Source organism: Mesoplodon densirostris, chromosome 14, assembly GCF_025265405.1.
Source record: "Mesoplodon densirostris isolate mMesDen1 chromosome 14, mMesDen1 primary haplotype, whole genome shotgun sequence".
Classification (NCBI taxonomy): Eukaryota; Metazoa; Chordata; class Mammalia; order Artiodactyla; family Ziphiidae; genus Mesoplodon; species Mesoplodon densirostris.
In genome coordinates, this window is record NC_082674.1 from 76333483 (window position 1) to 76347376 (window position 13894).

The window sequence follows — 13894 nt, forward strand, 5'->3', positions numbered from 1 at the left end:
TCTATTCAATGAGGTTTCTCCTTCACATGTATACTCCATAATGGCACAAATGAAATTTTTGTCAATAAAAACTTATACTCTGTGCTTGGAGTAGGTTGTCAGCCCCAGATGTGTAAAGGTCTTACATAATTACCCTTACCTCAGTTATTTTTACATAGCCGTTTGCTTTCCAGAGTAGGTCCAGCAAAACTGCTAAGCAAAGGGAATCATAATGGTTCCTAGACCAACTTTGCTTTGCAGTTGTACCAAGGAACTAGCATAGATTCTTTAGAAAACAAGGTATCTGACCAAAAACAGTAATTATAAGTTTTGAGGATCCAAATCTCTTAATGCAGTAAGCTGCATGGGAAGCAAGATACTCCTTTTCCTTTTAATAAAAGGTTCAAATATGTTTAATTTTTTTTATTTTAAAAATAAAATTGATTCATAAAGTGCAAGGAGAAACTATTTCTGTCCAGTTCTCTAATTTCATCTTCAACAAGCTGTTGGAAACAGAAAAGAGAAATAAAAATTAGGGATACATAATGGTTAACTTCAAATTATTCTATTGTTTAGTTAAACCATGAACAACAAAATCTGCTGTTACGGATAAGAAAACTGAGACCCTGTAAATTTGCAGAGCTCTGATGAAAAAGCCAGGACTAGACTCAAGGCTCCTGACTTTCAAGCCATTGTCAGCCTGCCAAGGACCTAAGAATTTAGACTGGAGATGACAAAACATGAATGCAAAGATGTACTATAGTGCTACCAAGGATATTTTAAAAAATAAATTTGGGGCTTCCCTGGTGGCGCAGTGGTTGAGAGTCCGCCTGCCGATGCAGGGGACACGGGTTCGTGCCCCGATCCCGGAAGATCCCACATGCCGCGGAGCGGCTGGGCCCGCGAGCCATGGCCGCGGAGCCTGTGTGTCCGGAGCCTGTGCTCCGCAACGGGAGAGGCCACAACAGTGAGAGGCCCGCGTACAGCAAAAAATAAAAAAATATAAATAAATAAATAAATAAATAAATAAATTTATGTGGGGAGGGGGGAAGGGTGTGGTAGGAACACCTCCACGGTCCTTTTTTTCATTTTCTATTCTTTACAGTATTTTCCATTTTGAAGTTTAATGTTGCCAACGTGCAACGACTTTGCACGTGGTTAAGACAGTCCCGTTAAACACACGCAGTGAACTGAACTGCGACACCAAAATGTGAGTTATTAAGGAAAACAGAACTTCCTCCTCCTTCTGGTGCCTGGGGGGACAAGTCACCTCCTGTGGGCTCTCCAAAGACCCTCCTGTCCCAAGATATCCGGCCGTCCCCGAAGTCTCCCCTTAGAGCGCCGCTGTTAAGTACTGCTCACCGACTCCGGCAAGATCCCGGCACTGAGGGCGGAGAGAGTGAGGCGAGCCTGGCTTCGGCTGGAGCCCCGCGCCGGAGAGACGAGGTGGCTTCGAGGTGGACGCCCGGTGGCCGGCGGGGACCGACAGTGCAGGGATCTCAGGCCAGGTCCAGCTTCTTCTGCGTCGCCGCCAGCTTGTCTTGCAGCCTCTTCTTTCTCCAGTCCAGGTAGCGCCGCCGCAGCCGGTGTGCCTGCCAGCCCACGAGCACTCCGGAGGCGAAAGCCACCAGCACGGACAGCTGCAACGTCCTCTCGGACACGTTCGCCATCGCGGCTCCCAGGCTTCCAGCGCGACCTACGGCGCGGCGGCCGGGTCAAAAAGCGCAGCGCGTTTCGGGGTGGAGCGCGGGCCGTGAGTACCCGGCGCGCCCTGCCGCGCATCTCTTGCGATTTAAAGATTTGTCGATCTCGCCTGCTGCTGAAGACTTCCCCCGCCCTTAGATAGCTCCACAGTTCCCTCCTCTGAACCCCTACCATACTTATTGTTTGGCATTCATCAGATGTTGCCTTGATTTATTATTATTAGCTAACTACGGTGGTGCGTCTTTCCAACCTCATGGTCAGCTCAACCTCTGTATTTTCTCTCAGCAGCAGAATGCGAGCCAAATATGTGACTTTAAATTTTCTGGGAACCCATTTTAAAAAATGCAAACAGATGAAATTATTGTTAATAACGTATTTTACTTAGCTTAATATACATAAAGGATGTTATCTTTTCAACATGTAATCAGAAAAGCTATTAATGAGATCTTTTATTCTTTTTTTATACTAAGACTGAAATCTGGTATAGATGTTATAATTAACAGCACATCTCAATTTGAACACTAAGTTTTCGGTGGAGATACTTGATCAGTTTCTAGAATTCACAAAAGTTAGCTGAAAAATTAGATTCATATACCCACGTTGTTTCAAACACATGTAAAAATTTCTCCAATATCTGAGTTGAGTATCTTTTTAAAAATAAATTATTTATTTATTTTTGGCCGCTTTGGGTCTTCATTGCTGCGTGCGGGCTTTCTCTAGTGAGCAGGGGCTACTCTTTGTTGCGGTGTGTGAGCTTCTCATTTCAGTGGCTTCTCTTGTTGGGGAGCACGGGCTCTAGGCACACGGGCTTCAGTAGTTGTGGCACGTGGGCTCTAGAGCATAGGCTCAGTAGTTATGGCTCATGGGCTTAGTTGCTCCACGGCATGTGGGATCTTCCTGGACCAGGGATCAAACCTGTGTCCCCTGCATTGGCAGGCGGATTCATAACCACTGTGTCAACAGGGAAGTCCGAGTATTGGTTTTTAAACTAAATTTTATTAAGTTGTTATTAAAAATTCAGAAATCAGTTCTTCAGTCACACTAGTCACATAAGGGGCGAGTGGCTACCGTATTGGACAGCAAGGTCTAGAGAGCCATTCTATTCCACAACTAACACTGGGTCAGAGTTGTGGGGATAGAGGGAAAACAAATTCTAATGATGAAATTCATTCTGGTGGACAGACCCTAAGGTAACCCCCAACAATTTCCACTCCTGAAGTTCATGTGTTAAGTCCTTCCCCTAGAGTATGGGCTGATCTGTGATGTGCTGGGAGGTCACTTCTGTGTTTACCTTATGTGATATAAAACTTCTTAACAGACTGAAGACTCCCGTTGTGGGCTTGATGAAGTAAGCAAACATGTTGGAGAAGCTTATATAGTAAAGAACTATGTGTAGCCTCTAGGAATAGCAGCATGCCTCCAGCCAACAGCCAGCAAAAAGCTAGAGCTCTCAGTCCTACAACCACAAGGAAATTAACTTTGCCTGTAACATGAATAGGCTTGGAAGCAGATTCTTCCCCCAGTGCAGCCTCCAGATGAGATTACAGCTTGGCTCATATTTTGATTGTAGCCTTGTGAGACCCTGACAGAGGACCCATGTGCCTGGACCCCTAACCCATGGAAAGTTGAGATTATAAATGTGTGTTGTGGTAATTCATTACACAGCAATAGAAAACAGATACAGTCATGAAAGGGAGACCAGCACGTGGAGCCTGAACTCTTTTAGAGCATGGGCCTGACCTAGCCTCTCTATAGATATCAGCAAATGGACTTTCATACTTGAGATGAAACCTATTATTATTATTATTATTATTAGGGTGATGATACAGACAGTACTGGGTCCAATGTGAATTCAAGTCTGCCATGCTTAATGATCATTTACTTAGCAAATATTTCTTGGATGTTGCAGTAGGTATTGGGAATGTAGAGGTGAATATGCCACAACAGCTGCCCTCAGACAGCTTAGTGCAGAGTGAAAGAGATGGAAAAAAATAATTATGACACACTCTGATGAATTGGAATATACAGTTAAGTATGTAGCTTAGCCTTTAAAAAAGAAAAAAAACCCTCAGAAACCTTCTTTTCTTTCATATTCCGTTCAATCTATTAGTCAATCCTGTAGGTTCTAGTGGAAGAAATCTTCACATATTGAGGTACAGGGAAGTCATTCTGGCTTATGCGTGATGTGCCTTGAACTTTATGCTAACTAAAACAGCCTGTCTTATGGCCTGTCAAGCACACATTATACATCTGCATTAACCATTAAAGAAATTGCCCACCATCTAGTAATACAAAGGGATAAGTAGCAACCCACTGCAGTTGCCCATCTAGAGTACCCCCTGAGGGAAATTCAGGGAAAAAAAAAAAGGATGGGTCATTCTGTGATTTGAATAGATGGTACCTAGGTAGTTAAGATGCATACCTCAGAAAGAATTTCAATGACCCCAGATTTTTGCATCTTCTCTTACATAGAAAGGCACTAAAATCATTAAGTTGTGATATGTGTTCTTTGTGATTGGCAGTAATCTTTTACCAGGATGTATGCTTGACTACGTGTATTTCCTAGCCCCAAAATAATCATGTATATATACTCCTCCCCTACCCCTCCAGAGCAGTCCCTCAGAGCTACTGAGAGGCTGTTTCCCAGGCTATAGTCCTCAGTTTGGCTCAAATAAAACTCTCTTCTGTTCTTATTATAGATTGTTTATTGATTATTTGCATCAATATTTCTACTTTCAAAATATGACCAGAATTAAACTTGTTCTCACTTGACTGCTACCACTGCACCCAAGCTACCATCATCTCTTACCTGAGATACTGCAATAGCCCCTATCAGGTTTGTGTGCTTCCATATCTGTCCACGACATTCTATTCTCAATACAGCAGCCAGAGTGAGCCTTTGAAATCAGAAGGTGGACCATGCAATGCCTCTGCTCCAACTCTGCAGTGCCCAAAGCCCCTGCATGGTCAGATCTCCTCTTCCTCTTACATCTCACTGGTCTGCTCACTGTTTCATTTGTTTTTCGGCTCATTGTTGGGTTTTTTTTTAAGATTTTTTTTGATGTGGACCATTTTTAAAGTCTTTATTGAATTTGTTACATTATTGCTTCTGTTTTATGTTTTTGGTTTTTTGGCCATGAGGCTTTTGGGATCTTAGCTCCCTGACCAGAGATCGAACCGGCACCCCCTGCATTGGAAGGTGAAGTCTCAGCCACTGGACGGCCAGGGAAGTCCCTGCTCATTGTTTCTTGAGCTCACAAGGTTCTGTGCTACCTAAGAACATTTGCATGTGCAGTTCCCCCTGGCGTACTCTTCCCCCAGATACTTGCATGACTAACTCCTTCACCTCCCTTTTTTTTTTTTTTTTTTTTTTGGCCATGTTACTTGGCATGTGGGATCTTAGTTCCTTGACCAGGGATCAACCTGTGCCCCCTGCACTAGAAGCGCAGAATCTTAACCACTCCCTCACCTCCTTTAGGTTTTTGTCAACTGTCACCTTCTCAATGAGACGTACCTGACTATTTAAAAGTCACAAGCCCGGGCTTCCTTGGTGGCGCAGTGGTTGAGAGTCCGCCTGCCGATGCAGGGGACACGGGTTCGTGCCCCGGTCCAGGAAGATCCCACATGCCACGGAGCGGCTGGGCCCGTGAGCCATGGCTGCTGAGCCTGCACGTCTGGAGCCTGTGCTCGCAACGGGAGAGGCCACAACAGTGAGAGGCCCGCTTACCGGAAAAAAAATAATAATAAAAAAATAAAATAAAATAAAAGTCACAAGCCCAACCAGTCCCCACTCTCTGGCACTCCTGATCTCTGTTCTCCTACTGCATAGTACTTACTGCCTTCCAATTGCTGTAGGATTTACTTATTACACTAATTGTTTATCTCCAGCTCTCCCGCTATAATGTAAACTACTTGAGGGCAGGGTTTTTTTTTCTCAGTTGTATGCTGATGAATCCCAAGTGCCTATGACAGGGGCTGGCACATAACAGACCCTCAATAAACATTTGGTGTTGATAACAGGCTGGGAGTGGTCAGAGGAGGCTTCTTTGTGGGTGGCTGAACTGAATCTTGAAAGATAAGTAGGATAATCAGAAGAAAAAACTAAATTTCCCTGAACCTTAGTTTTCTCAGCTGTAAAATGAGGAGCTTGGTATGATTCAATAGCTCTAAGGCATTTTTAAAAGTTTTGGCAGCCTGACCTTGTGTACTTGGGCCACTGGTGTTATTGCAAATTAGAACTTCACTTGGAATCCGTACCTCATCCCTAAGTGGCCTTTGTGTTAAAAATAAGCCCGATGGGAATTCCCTGGGGGTCCAGGGGTTAGGACTCCACCCTTTTGCTGCCGAGGGCCCAGGTTTGATTCCTGGTCAGGGAACTAAGATCCCACAAGCCACGAGGCACAGCCAAAAAAAACCCAGATCATGTACATTGAAGACTTAAATATGGGAAAACCTTAGACACATAGACCTGGCAGAGACCGTAGAAATGCCCTTGTTTTAGCAGAAGGGAACTCTGGCCAGACAGAAGAATGGAACTTCTGGAGAGGAGACAGCTGTGTAAGATTTAAATCCCTCTTAAAAAGCCGGTGTGTCCCTGGTTTGAGACTTTGTATTTTTCCCCTGGGTACGTTGTTTCAACGGGACATTTTAGTAGACTTGATAATGGTCAACCAACTTTGAGGTGATGATTACTGTGGATTTACAGGCTGAATAGTCAAGTGTAATGACTTAACTGATTACAAGAGTGTCTTTTGAATAATACATTAACTGCCACTATTGAGTTTGCTGTTTGAAGTGCTTGCCAAGGGAAAAGATACTACCATTTACAGTATTAGACTTTTATTCGTTGTAGGTTCATTTAAAGTATATACGTACTGCAACTAGAGATGATCATACTAAGTGAAGTAAGTCAGAAAGAGGAAGACAAATACCATATGATATCACTTAGATGTGGAATCTAAAATATGGCAAAAACAAACCTATCTACAAAACAGAAATAGGCTCACAGACATAGAGATCAGACTTGTGGTTGCCAAGGTGGGGGAGGGGGGTGGAGGGGGAGAGGGAGAGGGAGAGGGATGGACCGGGAATTTGGGGTTGGTAGATGCAAACCATTACATTTAGAATGGATAAACAACAAGGTCCTACTGTATAGCACAGGGAACTATATCCAATCTCCTGAGATAAACCATAATGGAAAAGAATATTCACAAAAAAAGAATATTAAAAATAGTATATATGTAAATGGAATTGGTTTCCTCTACAACTCCAGGGCCATAAGCAATGCAGCAGGCATTTTACACCCTAAAAGGTATAGCTTTGTCATGATTAAAATGGAACATTCAACTCAGTAGGTCCTTGAGTTCTGGCCCTGAAGAGCTCTTGCTGGGCCAGTTGTCCCCAGGCCACAAGCCCACACCCTGAGTCTCCGAGTTTAACTGCCAGAGCCTTTGTTTCCCATTCTTATCCCCTGAACTGTTGGATGTGGGAAGAGAAATCCCTGCATGGTTGGGTGTCATGCTGAACGAACTCACCTGCCTCCACCAGTAAGTACACACTCTAAGAGTCTGGGACTGAGGGGAGGTGGGCAAGCAATATCAACTAAATTGTGATTTCTAAGTGTGAATCATTTCCTCCCAGTACAGAATCAAAAATGCAAGGGATGCTACGGGGAAAGCTGCTTCTTCTCTTTGGCAGAAACCATAAAACACTTCTTCATGTCTGCCTCTCTATTCTATAATTCTGGAGACATGCACAGTAGAGTGGTCTCCTATAATCCTTCAGAGAGAACAGAAAAATCCTGAGTAAGACCCCAAACCAGTCTCCTCATAATTCCAAGGTAAGTGGTCACCTATAATTCACTAATTATCACCAGTATTTCCTGAGTGCATACTCTGTGCCAGATATTTAGTGCAACGTAGTCTATGCTGAGCCAGTCTCCAGGATCTACTGGCTAGAAGAAAAAAATGACAACAACCAAATCCTCACACAAATAAATACAGCATTACAAACATTAATCAGTGTGTAGATGGAAAAGTACCATGTACCATGTCTGAGGGAACCCAAAGGAGGGTCATCAAGGTTGGGAGGGTGGGAGTGGTCAAGGGAAGCCTCCTATGGACTTTACGTTTAAAATCTGAAGGCAGACTTAGGAGTAGGAATAGCAGGGAAGGGACTTCTCTTGGCTGAGGGAATACATCTGTGAACATTGTGAGGCTGCAAAAGGCTGACTTAGTGAGAACTTGAGTGGCAGGAGAGGAAGGGAGGTAGGAAATGTAGACAGGACTTTCAGGCCACTCTGATTTTTTTTTATATTTTTAATTTTATATTTTAGTAGAGTTGATTAACAATGTGCTAGTTTCAGGTGTACAGCAAAGTTATACATATACATGTATCTATTCTTTTTCAAATTCTTTTCCCATTTAGGTTATTACAGAGTATTGAGTAGAGTTCCCAAAGTCCCAGTCTGTCCCTACTCTGATTTTATTCACAGTGAAATAGGCAGGCTTTTTTTTTTTTTTAATAACAGGGGAGCTGCATCATCCTGTTTGCATATTATTAAAATTAACCTGATTTTAGTGATTTAACAGAATAGAAACCAAACCTTTCCTTTCATGTACATACATACACACACAAAAAGGTTTATGCTAATCTGGAAGATCCAGTTTAGCTGATTGTAGAAAGATGTTGTGAGATCACAGAAAGCTTTTTCCTTTTCTGCATTCCATGGAAGACGTTCTAAGATATTCGACTTGGTCAAATTATATACAGCCCTTGCTCTTTCAGAAAAGTTTGGTACCCACTGTATCCAATATCTAATTAAACCCAGAAATCCTTCTGACTGTCTTTCCGTGGTTGATCTTGGATAATTTTGATTAGTTTGTAATCGCTCCTTAGATATTGTCCTTCCTTCAGCCAATATGTCTTGGCCAGGTCAGTGAGCAGATGGTTACAGTAAGTCTTAGAATCATCCAGATCAGAGGAACTTAAGAAGAGGACATTTCCATGTGGGATCAAAGGGATCACCTATGAGAATAGCATATCCTTACAGTTTTGGTTTAAGACTTGGGAGAACTATGATGAGGTCTCAATGAATTCCTGGGTCAATTAATATTGACCATCTTTCTTAACTGGGACACTAAAGAAAGTCAAGTATAAAACTATTACAGTGAGGAGAAGATGGTGTTTAGGTTAGGCACTGCAAGGAAGTGAGGTATAACTATTTTGCTAATTCCTCACAGATCTCAAGTCTATATTCTCAGCCATTAGGTATTTTAACAACAAAGCAGATGTATTACATAAACTGGTATAAGGAAGAATTGGTTAGTTACAGTAATGCCCACCAGTGGCTGCTCTTAGGCCTAACTAGACAACCAAACTGAATGACTATAGGGCTTCCCTGGTGGCGCAGTGGTTGAGAGTCCGCCTGCCGATGCAGGGGACACGGGTTCGTGCCCTGGTCCTGGAGGATCCCACATGCCGCGGAGCGGCTGGGTCCGTGAGCCATGGCCGCTGAGCCTGCGCGTCCGGAGCCTGTGCTCCGCAACAGGAGAGGCCACAACAATGAGAGGCCCGCGCACTACAAAAAAACAAAAAACAAACAAACAAAACCCCCTCAATGACTATAATAGGCCACACTTGGATAGGATAGAGGTTAGGAAACAGTATTCTGACCTGGCAGTGTCAGGTGTGTTTCTCAGCAATAGTTTCATAGCAGCACACAGAGCAGTCCAAGTGGAGAGTTACATGTGAGAGAATGAGATCACAGAGGTGGGTGTGAGAGCCAAGCTCAGGTCCCAAATAGGAATCAGTATCCTGCGTAATCATCCCAATAGGCAGAGCTTCCAGGCCACAAGTCCCAGTTACAAGTCACCACACTAAGGGAAGCCCAGAGCTATGGCTTTCCACTGGCATTTATACTCCACTCATGGTCCTTGTAATCTAGATGCATTTTACCAGTCAGGGCTCATTTCTACCATAAGCAATATAGACGTTCCAGCTCTGTCAGGTTTCTAGGGAAAAGGGGCTGGAAAGATAATCTAAGGTCACTTTTTTCAGTGGAGGAGGATTGTTGTTAATCCTTTGCTCACGGGTACAATTGGTCTAAGATCTTCCTTTGCTTCAACATTAAGAAGATATTAACATAGAACAGAATAAATTCCAGAAATAGACCCACAAAAATATGGTCAATTGATTTTTGACAAAGATACAAGGGAAATTTTGTAGGTATAGGATAGTATTTAACAAATGGTGTTGGAATAATTGGACATCCATAAGTAAAATAAGAACCTTGACCCTCAACTCATACTATATATAAAAATTAATTCAAAATGGATCATAGATTTAAATGTAAAACATAAAGTTATAAACTTTTAGAAGAAAAGAGAATCTTCATGAACTTGGGTTAGGCAAAGAACTCTTATTATGATACCAAAAGTACAATCCATACATTGAACTTTATCAAAATTACACAAGTTTACTCTGCTAAGGATACTGTTCAGAAAACAAAAAGACAAGCCAAAGACTGGGGGAAATATTTGAAAATCACATATCCAACAAACACAGTGTGCAGAATACATAAAGAACTCTAAAAACTCAATGTGAGAAAACAAACGGCTTTAGAAAAATGGGGAAAGATTTTATCTGACACTTTACCAGAGAAAATATACAGAAGGAGGAACATGAAATAATGTTCAACATCATTAGTTATTAAGAACATGCAAATTAACACTGTGATGAGATACCACTACACACCTATTAGAAGAGCTAAGACATTTTTCAAATGACAATACCAACTATGGCAAGGATTCTGAGAAACTGGAACTCTCCTACATCTCTAGTTGCAGGTGCAAAATGGTGTAATCACTCTGAAAACAGTTGACCAATCTCTTATGAAGTTAAGCACACACTGACTAGTTGATTCAGCAATTCCATTCCTAGGTATTTGTCCTAGAGAAATGAAAATTTATGTTTACCTTCAAATTTGTACATGAATTTTTTAGCAGCTTTATTCATAATAGCCAAAACTTGGAGAAGACCTACATGTCCTTTCATGGGTGAATGAATGAATAAACTATGTTATATCCATACAGTGCAACAGCACTCAGCACTAAAAAGGGATTATTCTTGATGAACATGGCAACAGGGAAGAATCTCTAAAGCATTTTGCTACGTGAAAGAAACTAGACTTCAAACTGTATGATTATATTTATATGACATTCTGGAAAAGGCAAAACTATAGATTAGACAACAGATCAGTGGTAGTCAAGGGTTAGGGCAGGGGAAGGATTTGACTACAAAGGGGTAGCACAAAGAAATTTTTTAGGGTGCTGACACTGTTCTGTATCCCAACTGTGGTGGTGGTTACACAAATATATATGTGTCTTAAAATTTATAGAATTGTACATTTTTAAAAAGGTAACTTTACATATTAATTTAAAAAATAATAAAAGGTAAACCCAACTGATTTGGAACTATGTGCACATAAAACTTGCACATGAATGTTTATAGCCTATTTCTTCATAATGTCCAAGAGTTGGGAGCAACCAAGGTGTTCTTCAATAGGTAAAGGGGTAAACAAACAGTGCTACAGCCATACAATGAAATATTATTTACAAATAAGAAATGAGCCATCAAGCCATGAAAAGACATGGATTAATCTTAAATGCACATTGCTAAATGAAAGAAGCTAGTCTGAAAGGCTACTTACTGCATGATTCCAATTACATAGCATTCTAGAAAAGGCAAAACTATAGATATAGTAAAATATCAGTGGTTACCATGGGTTTGGGGGAGGGAGAAGGGTTGCACCGTGTAAAAATGCACCGTGGATTTTTTAGGGTGATGAAACTACTCTGTATGTTACGGTAATGGTGGATACATGACATTATGTATTTGCCAAAACCCCATATAACATTACCACACAAAGATTAAACTGTAATGGATGAAATCTGGGGAGAAGTTCTTTATTGTAGTAAAAATACATAATGTTATATTTACCATTTTAACTTTTTTTTTTTTTTTTTTTTTTGCGGTACGCGGGCCTCTCACCGCTGCGGCTTCTCCCGTTGCGGAGCACAGGCTCCGGACGCGCAGGCTCAGCGGCTATGGCTCACGGGCCCAGCCTCTCCGCGGCATGTGGGATCTTCCCGGACTGGGGCACGAACCCGTGTCCCCTGCATCGGTAGGCGGGCTCTCAACCACTGCGCCACCAGGGAAGCCCCTATTACCGTTTTAAATTCATGACCAACAATAATAAAAATCAGGAACATGCTCATGAAAAATCTAGATTTCTGCTTTCTTTCAAAAATTCAGCAGCTCTGTAACCCCAAGTTCCTGTCCAGGCTGGGACTCGGGGAAGGGAGGAGGGTTCCCAACGCCCTCCCCGGAGGCATCTGCCCCAGGTGTCTTCTCTCTGGGTCCACACCCAGCTCTCCAGGGGGTTCTACTAGGACGGAGAGGAAACCATCATTTACTGGGCACCTGCCAGTGGCAGCCACTAAATATATTAACTCATTTAATTCTCAAACAACCCTGGGAGGAAGGTCTTGTTCCTATTTTATTGATACAGAAACCCGGGCTCAGTGACACGCCCAGGGCACATGGCTGGGACCCTTTGCCAGCTTGGCCTCTAACTCTCTGCGCCTCGGGCCCCCCGGATCCGCGTCCAGCCCCCGCCCCCGGCTGGACCACGTCCCCGCCCCCGGCTCCAGCAAGAGCCCGGAGGCCGGGCGGGAAGGGCCCAGAGCCGGGGACCCGCCGCGCCCGCCCCCAGTCCTCCGTCCGCGGGGCCCCGCCGCGGTCACGTGAAGGGCCGAGCGGAGCGCGCCGAGCCCAGGCCTGCTGCCGCCCGAGGGCAGAGTCCGCTGCCCGCGGCCCCGACGCTCCCACATCCTCGCCCCACGCGCCGACGCTGCGATGACCGGGGCCCACCGAGCCGCTCGGCTGTATCGCCCACACCCGTCGTCCCCCGAGGAGCCGCCTGCCCCGGAGGTAAGGGCGCCCCGAGGGCTGGTGGCCGCGAGCCAACGGCAGAGTCCCCCGGCTCCGCGCCCACCGTCCCCGGGACTCCCGGGTGGAGAGCGACCCCGGGCCCAGCCAGCGCCGGCTGGGGGAACGAGGGCCCCTGGGCGGGGATGCGGGTGCGGAGCCCCTCCGCCCCCGGGCTTCCGCAGTCCTCTGGGTCCTCCGGGTCCTCTGGGCGCTCCGGGTGCGGGAAGCGCACGGCGGCTGGAGCGCAGAGGCGCCCTGCCCCAGGCCGCAACCCCGCACGTTAGGGTCGTTACGGAGCTGTCAAGCCTGCACCCAGAGGCCCGCCCGGAGCCGCCTCCCCCGGACGGGGGCCAAGCCGGAATCGGGGCCCGGGTTGCGTGTCGGGGGTCCTGTCCCCGTGTGGCGCGCCCCCGGATCTGGGTGGCCCGTGCCCGCCGCACGGCGCTCCATGGCGGCAGGAAAACAAGCGAGGGAACCGCTGCAGGGAAACGCCCGGGAAGAAGGCTGCAAGATGTGGCGCTGGGAGTGCTGATGCAGCCCTGGCTCTTCCGATCCCTGCGGGCCAAGCAGATGCGCTGCACAAGTCGCTTAGCTCTGCCTTCCCTCCGACAGCCTGAGCTTTGGAAGACTTGAGGCTTTCAAGAGTCCTTCTTGGGTTGTTCCCTTTCGCTGGATGAGAACTCAGAGAGTGGAGAGGGAAGCAAGGCTCCAATGGAAGAGCCTCGGCTCTGATTCAGGAAATTTTAGCTGTGAATTGCAAGACGCTGAAAGCCTCTGGTTTCCCCCTCTGTAAAGTGGCGATGATAAATCACTCCCATCTCGGAGGAGTCTCGAAGACCGTGTCCCTCAGGCCCAGGACACGGTGCCTGGCACACGTAGGTTTTTCATGTGTGCCGCATTTCCTTTGGTTGTGCCAGTGGGTGGGAGCTGAAGGGTGTTTTAACTCTGTCTTCCTCTCCTTGAGTGGCCCCTTCAGCTCTGGGCTGCTGTGCCAGTATGGCCCCTGCAAGCCTGCTCAAGACGGTCCACAGGGCAGGTGGGGTGTAAAAGCCCTGCCCCGGTCATTGCTCCTTGGCCTGCCGGCATCCCAAAGGGACTTGGCCACTTCCAACAGGTGGATTCTACCATGTCCCTGTCCCTTAAGGGAACAAGCAGGGCAGAGCAGTTCAAGGAGAGGAGGGAAAGGATTCTTGGTCCCCAGCTCTGACCCAACCCAGGT

General features: G+C 45.3%; 2 protein-coding genes across 3 annotated transcripts in view; one reads left to right on the plus strand and one right to left on the minus strand.

Annotated features, from left to right (window-relative positions):
- Positions 1-386: 386 nt before the first annotated feature.
- Positions 387-1684, minus strand: MTLN (mitoregulin). The gene is made up of 2 exons (XM_060117717.1): positions 1342-1684; positions 387-482 (listed from the first exon to the last, which is right to left on the minus strand). Exon 1 carries the CDS (start codon positions 1647-1649, stop codon positions 1479-1481), a length of 171 nt encoding a protein of 56 aa, XP_059973700.1. The 5' UTR covers positions 1650-1684; the 3' UTR covers positions 387-482; positions 1342-1478.
- A 10743-nt stretch (positions 1685-12427) lies between these two features.
- Positions 12428-13894, plus strand: part of LOC132501554 (two pore channel protein 2-like) — a 43658-nt gene continuing 42191 nt past the window's right edge. For both annotated transcript variants that reach the window (XM_060117191.1, XM_060117192.1), the window contains exon 1: positions 12428-12675. In XM_060117191.1, the coding sequence (XP_059973174.1) occupies positions 12601-12675 (75 nt within the window). In that variant the 5' untranslated portion in view covers positions 12428-12600. The remainder of the gene's footprint in view (positions 12676-13894) is intronic.

Bases quoted from the DNA above. Each gene is read 5' to 3' on its own strand.
- MTLN (XM_060117717.1), bottom strand. From the start codon at position 1,649: ATGGCGAACGTGTCCGAGAGGACGTTGCAGCTGTCCGTGCTGGTGGCT.